Raw genomic sequence first — 15,032 nt, forward strand, 5'->3', positions numbered from 1 at the left:
CGAGGCAATTTAGGGAAAGCGTAAAACTTAAGGTGCAGCAGAAGTTGAGGAGAAAACAAGATTTTTCTCCTTTCAAGATTTTTTTCCCCTTAGGAAAATTATGGATTGTTACCAGGTAACTTGGTAGATTGACCCCACATACTAGCTAAGTTCCCCACCATGTTATTCACTCATTCCACCTTACCAGGATAGAGGAGAGAAATGGAAGGGCAGAGGCAAGGAAAAAGGCTTGAGAGTCAAGATGAAGACAATTTAATAAGTAATACTATTTCTCAAATGAATTGAGGAGAGGAAAAAAGAAAAACAAAACAAAAAACAAGTAATACAAACTCAGTTACTCACCATCAGCAGATGGTGAGTGCTCCCTAGGCTACAGCTGCCTGGAAAAACTACCCACTCCATCCCACCCATTTTTTATTGGTGATCATGACATTATACAGTCTGGAAAGTCTCCTGCTCTGTCCCCTCTGAACCTCTTGCCTACTTGCTGGGGTGGCAGAGTAGGGGGATGGGGAATGCCTTGGTGTTTTTTGAGCACTTGTCAGCAACAGCTAAAATGTTGTTGCGTTAACAACATTGTGTTGTTCACCAGTATAAAACAGTACCATAAAGGCTGCTATGAAAAAGAACAATTCTATACCAGTCAAACACAGTACAATGACTCAGTGTCAGTATAATGACTCTGTTTCAGTTGTTGCTTGTAGATGCTTTCAAACTTAGAAAAAAACAAAGGGGATGGTCACTTAATTTGCTTTGATCACTCTCCATAGTGTTATTTTGGTTATGTCCCATGTAATTTTATTTTATGTTTAATCTTCAGATTTAGACTTGTCAAACTTCTGCGCTACCTTATATAAGGGATATCGGATTGTGAAAGGAGTGTTGCTGTTGGTCTAAAACATTGCCATTGTATTTTTTGTGGTGCTTTTTGTTGTTTACTATGAGAATGAAACAGTGAAGTAAAAGAAAGTTTAAAGATAATAAACCATTTCTCAGCTACTACAGTGTTATTTCAGAGCGCCTTTTCTCTAGTTCTTAATCTAGTTTAGTAATGAGACTTTTACGAGGTAAGAACTAACTTTCTCTCTTTTCCACTATTAAAGCTTTCTTTTTAACTTCTTTTGCAGAAAAGTAGACAGTCATTTACTTAAACAATTTCTGTATGCTGCACACTTCACAGCACCAAGCAATTGCAAGTGGTAAATTCTTCTTCCAGCTCTCAGAACACCTAACCAAAAAAGATTAGTGTTAGCCTTTCATAGTGAAAGTTATGAGGAAAAGGTAACTCTTGAGTATGATGAGTAAGCAGTGATAAATTCACATCTCCAGACTGGCATTCTGATACTCAACCTTTTAAACTCCTGTAGATATTAAGCCTGTAAAGCCAGTTTTAAAGGAATCCTAAAACAAGACTGATAGCATTCATTATTTGCTGGTTTTAGGTATTGATGTCAAGCTGCTCTCAATGTAGAGCTTGTGGTGCTTTGGTTTATGATGAAGAAATCATGGCTGGATGGACACCAGATGATTCAAACTTGAACACTACCTGTCCTTTCTGTAAAAGTACCTTCCTACCTTTACTTAATGTTGAATTTAAAGATCTACGTGGCTCTGCAAGGTTAGTGGGTTTTGCAGATCTTCTCTCTCAACCTTCGCATTTGTACATGGTTGTATTCTTTCAAGAATTTCAAGACAGTACAGTCTTTTCTTTATTCTTAGTTATATATCCCAGTATTTTTGTCCGGATGTTCTTAAGATTGTAACTGTGCAACACTTGTGATTACACTGAAAGAAATTATAAATAGGGTAAGCTGTTGAGTTTCATAATAAAATAGCCAAAAGACAACAGTGGTTGCATTTCTTTACCACTCTTTTCATATTTTCTTTGTTAAGCATTACTGCACAGAAGGTATTAAGTCTGTTTTCTTTTCGTTTCTTTAACTCTGAAACAGAACATCAGTAGTGTGTGTACTCAAGTAAAAACAAACAAAAAACTCCCAAAACAAGATATGTTCCTGTTTTGTGTGTCAGTAATAGTCTCTAGTCTCTGTTACAATATAGATATTGATATATTGTTACTGATTAGAAACTGTTACAATCTAAGTTCCCTTGTAACTACATACCTCCAAAGTGGGTGTCCTTATTTTGTGGAACCAATCTCTATATGTGTTCATTTACTGTCCCTATGTAGGTTGCCATGGAGAGAATATGATGAAGTTTGTGTTCTGTTTTCAAGCTTTTAAATGCTGTGTTCCTTTATTTTTTCTGCTTTTTGAAAGTAACCGTAGAAAATACTAAATTAAATGAATCTATGCCTACATCTTAACCTACTTCCCCTCCTCTCCCATGCATGTTGTAACTTAGCTTCTTCCTGAAGCAAAGTACCTCAGGAGATAGTTTACAGAGTGGTAATACTCCATTAACCACGGATCCTCTGGAACAGAAATTGTTGTCCAGTCCAGCTGTTGCTGATTTGATCAGTTTTTCCGATCACCCACAGTCCAGCCATGCCATAGCTGAAGAAAACAGCCCTGCATCTGAGCAGAGGTAGGTAAAACAGGATTGTTAATTCTGTCAGAAATGTATCACCACTTAATATTTCTACTCTAGCCTAGAGTGATGGATGGCTTAAGCACTAAATATGTTGGAAAAATCCAATTGTAACTTGATGATTGTTGATGATTAAGCACCTGGAGGTGTTTAAGGCCAGGTTGGATGGGGTTTTGAGCAACTTGGTGTAGAGGGAGATGTCCCTGCCCATGGAAGGGGGTTGGAATTGGGTGGTCTTTAAGCTCCCTTCCAACCCAAACCATTCTGTGATTCTATGAAACTTAACAAGCCACACTTAATCTCTTGTGTCTCTGCAGATTATTTGGAAGCAGACACCTTTTGTTTCTCTTGTATTTTTTTTTTCTTCTGTATTTTAGTTAATTTTTTTAATGCACTGTTTCAGTTATGAGTGGCACAAAATGAACATTCTGCAGGTAGTTAGTTTGTATTGATGAAATTTGACAAGCCAGTAATAGGAGTTTTGCTTAAATTACCTTGTTGGAGGAGTTTGACAATGACAATTTTCTTTTTCTTTTATTTTGACTAACAAGTTATATCATCTCCTATAGCATCTTTGCTCTGTTAGTAACGTTCAGAGAAAATAAATATAAAGGAAAGAATGAGGTAAAAATAAACACAGAACAGGATTATATTTGTATATTAACAAAAATCTACATCTACTATTTTTCTAAGCACAGTAAGACTGTAGCAGAGAAATTGTACCTATATATATTAGTGCAGATTTTGCAGACTGACGTGTTAGGTTATACCCAGCTGCTTTTTTGGTGTGAGGGCCATGTTGATCTGAGAGGCATTTTGTTTTGTTTTTCCTAAACTGTGGAGCTAACTGAGCAAATAGAATTCCTTGTTGATAGAGAAACCTGCTTTGGTGTAGTTCTTTGGCAGGTGTTGTCTGCTTCCTTCCTGTTGCAGAAGGAATGCTGAATAGTTTCATATTAGCATATTCTTTTCTAAAATCCAAACAGTGATGTGGCAGAAGAACAGAGCAAAGATCCCGGAACGATGAAGACATCTACCAGTAATCCACCAAAAAGGGGAGTGTCTTTAACTCGGAGCCACAGTGTTGGAGGTCCACTGCAAAACATAGATCTTTCCCAGAGACCATCTCATGGCATTTCAACAGTTAGTCTTCCAAATAGTTTGCAAGAAGTTGTGGTAAGTTTGCACACTCAGTTGACAGCAAAATATTGAATACAATGAATAAAGTCATTCTACTAGCTTTGTCCCATATTTTGGGGACAGAAATTGTCAAGCCTAATTTTCAGATTCTTACAACAAAGAAATCGTGGGTGTCTTCTGGGTTCCTTTTGTCTAAAAGTTTCAAAGACTGCTTCTTTAGTACATGGTACAAACGTAGCTGCTTAATCTTAAGCATTCTCTGTGGCAGAACTGAGCTATTCTTTGTCTTTTTCTAAACTGGAAGTTTGTTTTAAAAACAACACAGTTTCTACAGCAGACTAAACGCCAAATAGTGTAGACAACAGACTGGTTCAATGAATGAAAGGTTGTTCCTTTTTCACATGTTTACTTATAGTTCTCCTCTAAATTCTAATAGGTTTACCTGTTGGGTTGGATGGGAGAAAGTAAGAGGACATATTGAGAATATTGCATTATTCATGCAAGTGAAATGGAGGTCCTCTTTTGTCTTAGAGCTTTTTATTGGCAAGAGGCTCTTTTAATATGTCATGTACTTGTGATTCAGTTCATAGATAATGTAATTGGATACTTTTTTGCTATATCTGTTGCTGCTGGCTTAGTACAGGTTTAGGTAGCTTCAAACTGTGTAGTCGGGGACAAGTTGCGTTTTCTCTTTTTCACCTAAGAGAGTGTTAGGTGAGCTTAGGTGATTGTTCTGTAAAGTTAAGAAACACCTCAGCAGTCAAAACTGCTGATGCTGTTAAAATTAATGTGTATTCAGTACTTCCAGAGGCTTATTCCAAATTTCAAAGAAATAGTGCAGTGGGGCATTTTCAAGAAGAATCTTTGATTTTGGAAAATAACATTTTTTCGTGTGTGTGTTGTTTTTTTTCTTTTTTTAGGATCCTTTAATAAAAAGACCTAACCCTCTGCCTGTATCTGTACCCTACTTGAGCCCTTTGGTACTGCGTAAGGAACTTGAATCACTACTGGAAAATGAGGGAGAGCAAGTAATTCATACATCCAAATTCATTAATCAGCATCCCATAATTTTCTGGAACCTAGTCTGGTATTTCCGACGGTTGGACCTACCTAGCAACTTACCTGGACTCATTCTAACATCTGAACATTGTAATGATGGAGTGCAGGTTAGTGACATTTTTGTATTAGAAGTGAACATATTACAGTAAGCTATATTTGAGGGTTTGGTTTTAAAAAATAGGTAAATGCCTTCTGAATAGCTTGGATTAAATAAGAAATGGTGTGTAACTGTTTTTTTAATATATTACTAGCAGATAAGCTTGTTTTCCACGAAGAATCTTGAAAGATAATGAAAACAGCACTCAAATTCTAGTCAAGCTATTCTTTAAAAAACAAAACAAAAAAGCCAGAGAAGATTCACTGAAGGAAACAAGATGCGTTTGTGGAGATATAACAGATTATAATATATTGTAATACACATGTTGTGGACTCCATACTTTGGTACATAAAATTTTAAAGTTCTTGGGCAAGATTCTTTGTTCTTTTCTGCGATTCAGGCTCCACTGAGATCCACTGCTATATAAATAGAATAAAATAATTAATGCTATCTTTTCATTATTTTGCCTTTCCTATTTTAAGGAACAGACGTTTTTCACATACCTATATGAATTGTGTATGTAAATCCCAAATTCCTTGAGTATTTATATTTGTCTCACGTGATAAGTAATTTCCTATCTACTTAATAAACACTCTAATTTTAAAATTGTCACTCAATTTACAAAAAAAAAAAACCTACTGTGGCGCGTGACATAGAATTTTCTAAGAAATGTGGCTGAAAACTGATACTGATAAAATCTAAAGCATATGGAAAAATACAATGCATTAGCAGCGAAAATACAAGATGGGACATGAAATTGTGATTACTACTTTAAATTCATACACTACTGGCATATTTTACTTGTCCACTGATTCTTATTGTATTAGTGATTCCAGTGGCACTTAACTTTATAAAATATAATTTTTTAGTATTTTTATAAAAAATGGAGCTATTGTTTTGAGTGACAGATATTTTATAATGGAAATAATGGTTCATATTAGTATGCAAATACAGCTTCTGTTTCAGCTGTTGGAAAGATGAGCACATATTTATGCATACCAAGTCTCACTCAAATCAGAACACTCTAAGACTGTAAAAAGTAGTACAAATTGAGCAATATGTTTAGTGCACAAAAAATGGTTCAGGATACATCATCAAATACTTTCTGCAGATACACATAGAAAACTGAGCAATCTTCATAGGTCAAGTTAAACTAGAAGAAGCTATTAAATGTTGCAGTGCATGTGGCTCTGCTCCTAGCAAATACGGTTTCCATTTGGAAGACATCAATTGTTCTTATTTGTTGTATTCAATATAAGTGAAGTAAAGCTATTTTTTTTTTGTTTTCAAAATGAGTATCAGAAAAGTTTTTTTGAACAATAAGGATGTACTGATGTTCTTAAAACTTCTTCCCTTTCCTCACGCTTTTAGCTTCCTTTGACATCTCTCGCTCAAGATAGCAAGCTAGTATACATTCATCTTCTGTGGGACAACATCAACCTCCACCAAGAGCCTGGGGAGCCTCTGTATATATCTTGGAGAAATCTCAGTAAGTAAAATAAGTGTTACAGATAAACAGAGTGAAGAGGTTATAGAAAGAAACTGCTTTTTTGTAGTGTCTGAAGGTACACCACCCACCTAGCTGGAAAGCTTTTTTAGTGTGTGAAGCATCTACAGTCTCTTAGGTACTTAACATTGTTTCAATGTCAAATTATTTGTTATGATATTTTCCTGATCTGTGTGAAAAGATATGTAACCTGTTCTTTATATGCCATACACTTATAAACAGGTTGGAAGCATTTGTTCTAGATTTGTTGTTAAAAAATCTTCACTCAGTTTGATTGTTTCACTGCGATATCTGAATGTATCTGTACAGACAGAAAGAAAAAGACTGTACTACAAAAGAGTATCTTGTATTTTTATAAATGAATGAAAGGTTGCAAGTCCCATTAATAAGTACATTTGACAGCCTACTTGGCTGTCATAAAATAATATCCAAGAAAGCCTTTGCCTAGTGTAGTTTGGTTTGGAAGGATGAAAAAGCATCATGTGGCAGACTGGTTCTGAGAACTTTTGAGAACTTTAAGATTCCTTTGCTTCTGATCAGCTAAAAGCACACAAACAAAAACAAACAACCTTTGACCTAACTTCTCAGTCTACATGTTAACTTTTAAAGTCAAGGCTAAAAATCAGTTCTTGCTCTAAGGAATTAAAAAAAGGGTTGTCCAAAGTGTCCTAAAAGTAAGCAGGCTGATCAGAAAATTACTCAAGAGCACAGAATAAGATGTATTTTCCTCAACTTCTATAGAAGCATATTAATTTGAGTATAATATATGAAAAGCTTCCCCAAAGCACTTAGACTTGAAAATGCATAAATATATGCATTTATATACATAGAGGAGCAAAAGGCTTGTTTTAAATGTGCTGGGAAAAGAAAAAAAAGGCGGTAGCATTGCAGAGAGGCTCTACAGAAAGTATTTGGAAAACCATAATGAATGACAGTTTTATGAAACTCTTAAGTCAGCATGATTAGGGTCCTGGCTAAGTCTACATTTCATTTACACATCATGTGCTTACTGCCTAATGTGTAGCTTTTTTTTTTTTGCCAGTAAATGGACTTTGTACCTTCATGAGGCATTGTTTTCTTAAAAAAAAAATAGTATTATTCTAGAACTAGGAATGCAGGCAACAAATCATGATGGTAAATGTTTTGATAATTTTCTTTCCCATTTGATGCAGCTGTGCTTTATTTCAATATGTAGCCCAAAGTTATCAATGAATTTGCAAGTGTCTTTCTGGAAAGGTTTTGATAAGAAATGTGCAAATGTTTGCTTCTTTCTTTTCTACTTTGTGTAAAAATTAATTAACTAATTAAAAGTTCATTCTAAGAAGGCTAAGTACAGTAATATATTTGAGCTAATAAAATATGACAGGCAACATCCAAAGCTGGAGTCTCCTCAGTCTCTTGTACTTCTGTGTCATGTGGGAGTACTTGATGCATTCTGTCACTTTTGTGGTGAAGTAAAGCAGACAAAGCCTTTCTGTGGTAACACGTTTCTGTAGATTAGAGGTTCTATATATATATAATCTCATTTTCTGAAAATGCCTTCTGCTTGTTGAAGTGAATTATGTTTGCTGATTTAAAAATCTAAACTTCTGTATTTACCAGATTCTTCTGAAAAGAGGCTGTCCACCGTGGCAGAAGATCAGCAGGCAGTGAACACTTTGTTGGAGAACATCAAACTAAGTATTCAACACAACAATGTTGTTAAGCCAATCCACCTCCTTCTACAGAACGTTAAACCAGATGTGAAACGACAAAGGTAAAGTGACAATCTCTTTTTTCTTGCTTCCCACTCAAAGTTAAATAAGATCAGACCATAATTCCATAAGGATCTCTGAGGAATACTCAGTTTCTTCTGCGTCTACCAAATAAGTGTTTATTTGTAAATATTTGTTACTCCCCATGTTTACAAAAAAAATGTGTTCTGTAGACAGATGCAAAATTCATCCAAATCAAATGGATAAATATGATCATTTAATCACCATGAGCATTTTAAAAATTAATTAAAAAAACATGGATACTGATTACGTAGACTGGGGTGTTGTTTCCACACCTAGCAGATTAAGTCCAAGTGTGCAGCATCCTGTTGCAGTACCTGGAATGTTCTCCAAACAACCTAAATACAGCTATGGATATTATACCAACCTGGAGTACTAGCTAATAAAAGTGGATACAACATGATCCACAAGCAAAGTGAGATTTGTAAATGATGCTGTACATTTTGCCATCTGCACAGTAATTCAAAAAGGTTTTCATACAAGAGGACGTAGTCTGGATTAAATTACCATAGATGCAAAGTTTGTTAAAGAGTCTGTCATGTAAAGTTAATCTTTGCTTCTGTGGTTTGTAGGTACTAAAAACTAAAAAAGGACTAATCTGCATAAAGAAGAATCTTTATCAGTTCCACAAGGAAAGGTTTAATATCCAGTTGTTTAGTAGTACCGATTCTGAGATAGATCTTGACCTTCTGAAACAAATAACAAAGTATGGCTGATCTCTGAAATAAGGCTGCTCTCTGTCCTTAACCCTCAGGCAGGAATTAGTTAATGAATGTGCTTAAAAAGTTAAAAAAAAAAAAAAAAAAAAAAAAAGTGCTATATTTTACATTTCTTGTTTTTCTGGAGGCTTTATGGTGTATTTGGCAGGGAGATTTCATAGTCATTGTAACTGCTGGGAGTTGGGGTTAATATAACTTCACATGTTACGGAAAATATTCAGGCATGAAAAAACTTTAAGCTACTGATCATTTAGATCAATTGCTTTCTCCACAAGCAAGATTAACAGTACAGTTACAGAAAGAGCATAACAGATGATCAACCTCTTGAACAGTGACTTTCTAAACTGAGAATAGTTATGTTTTCACTTATTTATCCTTCACAATATTTCCTAGGAGTTTTTACAGAGAAATCCTTTTCCTATCTCTGGTTTCTCTTGGAAGAGAGAACATTGACATTGGTAAGTAAAAATAATAATAAAAAAAATTATAATATATGTGGTATGTGTACAAAATATGTGTATACTTTGTATGAAAACTAGTGAAGAAATTCAGCACTTGATCCACGAGTAACTGTTCAATTGCTGCGTTTTTAGAGAAGAGGTCCATGCTGTCATAGGTTTTGCTTTTCTGAAAATCTAGTCCAGATGGGGACATTAATTTTCGCTTTGAAAGAAGTAATTATTTTAAACAAAGATTAAAAGCTTTAAGCTTTTAAAGCTTTGCCTTATGTCTGAAAACTTGCTCCCATTCTTGTCTGTCTTTCCCTGACCCATGTACCCTGTAGTATTGTTCTGTGTCTTCTAGACACCTGCTTGCCACTGCTTCCTGCTGTCCCCTACTCTAACATTTATTTGGCACTATGCAAACAAGGGAGACTCCCTTGTGGCATCTGATAGGAAGTATTCTAAAGGCAGGCAAGCCGCACAGTGCAGTTTGGGCCTCCACTGCAATGCTTTTTGACATTACAGCCTGAAAATGCTTTTCAAGTTTCCTGAGAGGTTGTATTTTTGGGGAAAAAAGCAAAACAAATCAGTACCTAGTTCAGTTAACTTAAGATAATCATTTTTTATTACATAAAAATAACCAAAAGTATTTTAATTAGTAACAGCAGTGTGCTCTGTACATGGTTTCTTAAATGACTTCAACAATGCTCTATTTCAGAGGTCTTTGATAGTGAATACAGACTTGCACATAAAAATCTACCAAAGGATGATCTTGAAAAGATGCAGAAAATAGATGCTCCACCAAGCAGCAGAGTTGAGTATTGCAGGAAGTACTTCGGAGCACCTTTTATATAAAAAAAGAGGAAAGCATATGCTAAACTTCTGCAAGACAAAAGTAGGTGAACAAACAAGGAGTATGGGGATATATATACTTTTGAATCCTAGAAGGTGATAACTGAGCAATTTGTCAGTGATTTCATCGATCTACAGCATATAACCTTGTCTTTCATCTCATGAGACAGTGTAAAGGATTTTAAAATGTTTTTAAAATATATTAATAGGATGAGTTGGTTTTAATGATTTATCTGCAATTTCTTTCCTGCATATATTTTTCCTCTTCCTTCCTCAAATCTTTCCCCCACAATCTCAAGTTGTTCAGAAAGGCAATAATTAAACAGGAGCCTATAGTTGGTGACTTTAAGGGCCTTCAATATTTGTGTATTTTAATGAAAGACCTTTCCTGTTGCAGAATGCTTAGGTTCTTTAGGTACGTCAGTACTTCTTTAGAATGACCTTTTGCATTGTTGTGCAGTATATATGTATGAATGTAAATATTTGAGTCCTTGTTTTGGAAATTGCAATGAAGTTGCCTTTTTCAGATCACAGTACCTAAACTTTCTACCCTTCTCCTGACCCTTGTCCCACTTAGTATTCAAAATGATCTTTGACTTGACTTTTTCGTAATGTGTGTCTACACTCATAAAATCTAGAAACTTGCATTCAGATTTCCTGTATTCTCTACCTGACAAATTGAAGATCCTGTGAACATACTGATGTTTTCTGCAAGAGAATTATAGGTTTCTCCGATTAGCCACTTGAAAGTGGATGGCTTTCTACAAGTTAGGTAGGAAGCTTAGACAACATTAGGATTCAGAGGTTTGTCAAACAGATGCTGTCTGAAAACATTATGCTTTATACTGTATGCATGTATGTTTTGAAAATGTCTTTTCCTTGATTTCTTTATGGCCCTCCCCCATGGTTTCATGCTAGCCTGTGGGTTAATTGTTTTGCACTGATAGTCCAAATTTAATATTTCAATTAAAGTGTATTTATAATTGTGGTCGTCAAGGTGTGACTTCACACAAATGAAGTGCTTGAATGAATGGTCTGAAGAGATGATTAATCCATCTTTAGGTTGCATCTTGTAAATTAGATACTTTCTCACCTCACATATTTAGCTTACAACAGTAGTTGTATCCTTGGCAAGAAGAGCCTGGACATGGGTCTACAGTTTAAATGTTTCTGTTACTTGAGAAGTATGACAAGATTTATTCCAGTTGTATTTTTTTTTTTTTGCTGAAATTTAACTGAGTGGCTTTTCTGATGGAGTGATTCTTGGAGAAAGAAGAGAGATTTGTAGCATGGTGAAGGAGCATAGCTCAAACTGTAATCCCATCTGAGTATGAATGTATTTACTTCATACTAACCTTTCTTAAAGATTTTTATTCTTGAAAATGATGAGGGATGAAGATCTGTCTGAAACAGCTTCCAGCTAAAACATCAAAAGCATCTTTTTTTATAACAATGAAACAAAGGATTTGCACTATTTGTGACAAAATATGTTTGCATAATAGACTGATTCCTTGCATTCATCTAAAAGTGCTGATCCTAAGTCAATATTGGGGATATTGCCTGGACAGATTCTTTCCTGATGAAAATACTGTGCTGTCTCAACAATTAAAGGCAAAGAACACAATGACTTTTTTTGTTCTTTATTCTTTGGGGTTTATGTGCATGGGTGCTTGCAGATATCAGACCTATATCACAATGAAAGGGTTGAGCCTGATTCGTCATATTTAATCTTCTTCTCCTATTATATAATTTACATGCACAGTTACATCCTTTTAAACAAAAAGTTTCTCTGAAGCATTCTTCCTATTTAATACCTCTACAAAGAAAAAGGGGCAAATTTCACTGTATAACCGTATACTGATATTAAATGTACAGCCATACAAGAATAATTTTGAGTGTTGAATGGATAAACAACTATATGATTGTGACTCAACTTACAAGAAATCAAGTTCTAGTGATCCTTAATTCTCCCAGCTCATTAAAAAGAAAAATATGTACAGCAAGTCCTGTTCTACATAACTGGTGATATTCAGACTGCTTTTACACCATGGTAGGTAATATAGAAATAAATAATAGTAATAAACCTTCATTTTAAAACAACCTTCTCACTTGTTGATGAAAATACTGATTAATTGGGCAGTAGTATGGTAGAAACAGAGTAGATTGTGTCACATCATCTAGTGCTAAACGTCAGGCTTTCTGTATGTATGTACTGTAAACTAGGAAAAAAAACAATATTACCTGAGGAAAAAGGATACCTGCATGATTTCAGGTCATCTTTGCAGATGATTGAACTTGCTTTGATTTGCTCCTGCATATTGATGTTTCTGTACACTACAAATTAGCTTCTATTCCTGTTGTACGTACCTCGATTTTAGAGTGGTAGAAGTCCTGCATGGAATTATTTGAAATCATGAAATGCCTACTGAAATTAACTCTTTTAATATAAAGGTAAAGCCAAAAGTGAGCACTTAGTCTTTTTAATTTCGATTGTTAACGCATAGTTTTCAATAGCTTACCATTCAGCTGGCTCTTGAATGAAATCCATAATTCAAGCAAAAAAGGAGAATTCTGAAGATGGTTTATTGAGTTATCTTTCAGATAAGGAGATTCTTTTTAAGAAAACAAAACAACAAAAACAAGACGTTCAAAAAAATTTGAAAGGAATGGGAACCAACTGTTTACTTCTTAAGTTGCTTTCTCTCCTTCCAAGTGTGTGATGGCAGTTCCTATTCCTCCATCTGACTCTTAGGTCTCCTACAAACAGGTGGAGACTGCAGGTTTTCCTAGACAGATTTCTGAGATGCAGACTTTCCTAATTCAAATGCTAAAAGGACTATGATCATGCCTAAGAAAAGTGCTGATCACGGCTCAATACCCATACACTCTAAAATCTGCTAAAACTAAAGAGGGGAAAAGCGTCCAAAAGCTTCATATGAGTTCATTGCAAACACTTCTGTCTTTCTGAAAAATGGGGCAGTAAAGGCCTAATACATTGTTCTCTGCAGTTAGTAACAGCATAAACTTTTTGGGCTTCGCAGGAATGATTTAGTTGCCTACGAATGTTCCTGATCCTGGTAATCCAAGTCTTAGTTATCTGAATCCGTAATGCATAAATGAGTTGGACAAGGGTACTGGGGAGGAGGGAGGTGGATAAACTTGGTGTTGATTCTGTTTTCCTCTTAACTGAAGCAGAAGTAGTAGCATTTTGCTCACTTAGAAAATCCTTGCCTCCAAATATTCTATAGCTACTTAGCAGCTAGTGTTCAAGGAGGAGATGGGTTTTTGAACGTGTTTTATAAACTTGAAGAAAATGGTCACAGATCAATATTCAATTCAAAACCTGTGATGTTTGCACAAAATGAGGGTGCAAACCAAACTGTTTACGTATGTGGGAGCAAACTCTTAATGAATTTTCAAGTAAGCCCAAGAAGTCAGAAGGTTTGTATTGGAATAACTGATATCACAGAGAAGCTTCCTAGAATTGTTGCCCTAAGAACGTTCAATTGCAGTCAGTTGTGCTGAGAAGATAATTATCTTGCACCTTTCCCCCAGCTATAAAACAGTTACGTACAACTTGTGTGCTTATATCAAACTACCTATTTTTTTTGTAGAATTAAAACAAAAAAAATAGGAGTCTTAAAAGTTTTAAAATCAGGATTCTGAAAGATTCTTTAGTATGAATATATTCTGGCACATTATCAACATATAATAACTTTGAAACCCCAGTGTGCATAGGGGACTGATATGGCTGCAGTATTGGCACAGTAACAGGTACCAGCTTTCACATGTTAATAGAAACGCCTGTATATTACTTACAGTCATATCCTGTCTTCACATTTTCTATAATTCAAGCTTAGAAAATAAAAGTTTGATGGAAAATATTGAAATCAGCATGTGTGTTTTAAACTCAGTTTGTTTTGCAAACAACTTAGTACTAGTGGAATTTCACATTGGTTAAGCTCAAGCTACATGGCACTTATTAATGAGTAATTTTAATTTTTAATTTTAAATTCCACTGTAACTGTGAATTAATGGCTTTTTGTATTGCTGCAGTTAGAAAAATACACCTTCCTTTGAATTTACAGCTTTCCTTGAATAACTGCAACATAGGTGCATATTTTCAAAGTGTATATTAAATTAGATCATAGAAATTGTATTTTTTAAACAAATTATTAAATACAAGTAACTGAAGAATCTACTCATTTTCTCTTTTTGAAGTTACTTCAGTGCAGATAACTTTATTTCATTAAATGGTAAGCTGGACACGTTGCAGAACTATACCACCTTTTCTTTCTTCTAACTAATGAAAACTTCACAGTGCCTTCTATGTTTCAGCTTTTCTTCATGGACCTTTAAAAAAATAAATAAATGAAACACCCTTGTAACTTCTAAATCTTGAAACTCAACTTTTGAATTGGACTGTAGTTCTGTTTCCTACTGTGCTGTATATCATTATGCATATGATAAAACGGATTGTTTTACCTTTTTGTTTTTCAGTCTGCATCAATCAGTGGTGCAAATTAAAGGGATTGTTCGATGTTTTTAGAAGCACATTAAACTCCTCCTAGGAGTTTATTTTAAACTGTAATGTAATGAGGATGAAAGGATGTGGTGTGAATAAATTATGAATTTATGGAGTTGGGGAATTTTCTATAATGCAATAAAATTTGCACTGGTTTAGAGGCTGTTTTGAGTTGTTGAAAAATGGCATCCATTTACTGTGCTTTAATTAACGAGTGTTTCTGTAATGTTTTTGTACATGTGACAAATGTTGCTTGAGATTAAAAGGGCACTCTGCATATTCTGAATTTTGTATAGATATTCTAGAGGAAGAAACATTTTTTATTGTATTTCACAAAATAAAGTATGTACAAATCCTTTGTGAAA

At 34.8% G+C, this 15,032-nt stretch overlaps 1 protein-coding gene across 3 annotated transcripts in view; it reads left to right on the top strand.

The window, feature by feature from the left end:
- Window positions 1–15,032, top strand: part of DENND4C (DENN domain containing 4C) — a 74,910-nt gene extending 59,878 nt beyond the window's left edge. For all 3 annotated transcript variants that reach the window (XM_080574479.1, XM_080574481.1, XM_080574480.1), the window contains 8 exons: window positions 1,443–1,618; window positions 2,365–2,547; window positions 3,537–3,726; window positions 4,611–4,856; window positions 6,218–6,335; window positions 7,956–8,109; window positions 9,241–9,305; window positions 10,009–15,032. In XM_080574479.1, the coding sequence (XP_080430605.1) occupies window positions 1,443–1,618; window positions 2,365–2,547; window positions 3,537–3,726; window positions 4,611–4,856; window positions 6,218–6,335; window positions 7,956–8,109; window positions 9,241–9,305; window positions 10,009–10,145 (1,269 nt within the window). In that variant the 3' untranslated portion in view covers window positions 10,146–15,032. The remainder of the gene's footprint in view (window positions 1–1,442; window positions 1,619–2,364; window positions 2,548–3,536; window positions 3,727–4,610; window positions 4,857–6,217; window positions 6,336–7,955; window positions 8,110–9,240; window positions 9,306–10,008) is intronic.

Source organism: Anser brachyrhynchus, assembly GCF_964034855.1.
Source record: "Anser brachyrhynchus genome assembly, chromosome: Z".
NCBI classification, from domain to species: Eukaryota; Metazoa; Chordata; class Aves; order Anseriformes; family Anatidae; genus Anser; species Anser brachyrhynchus.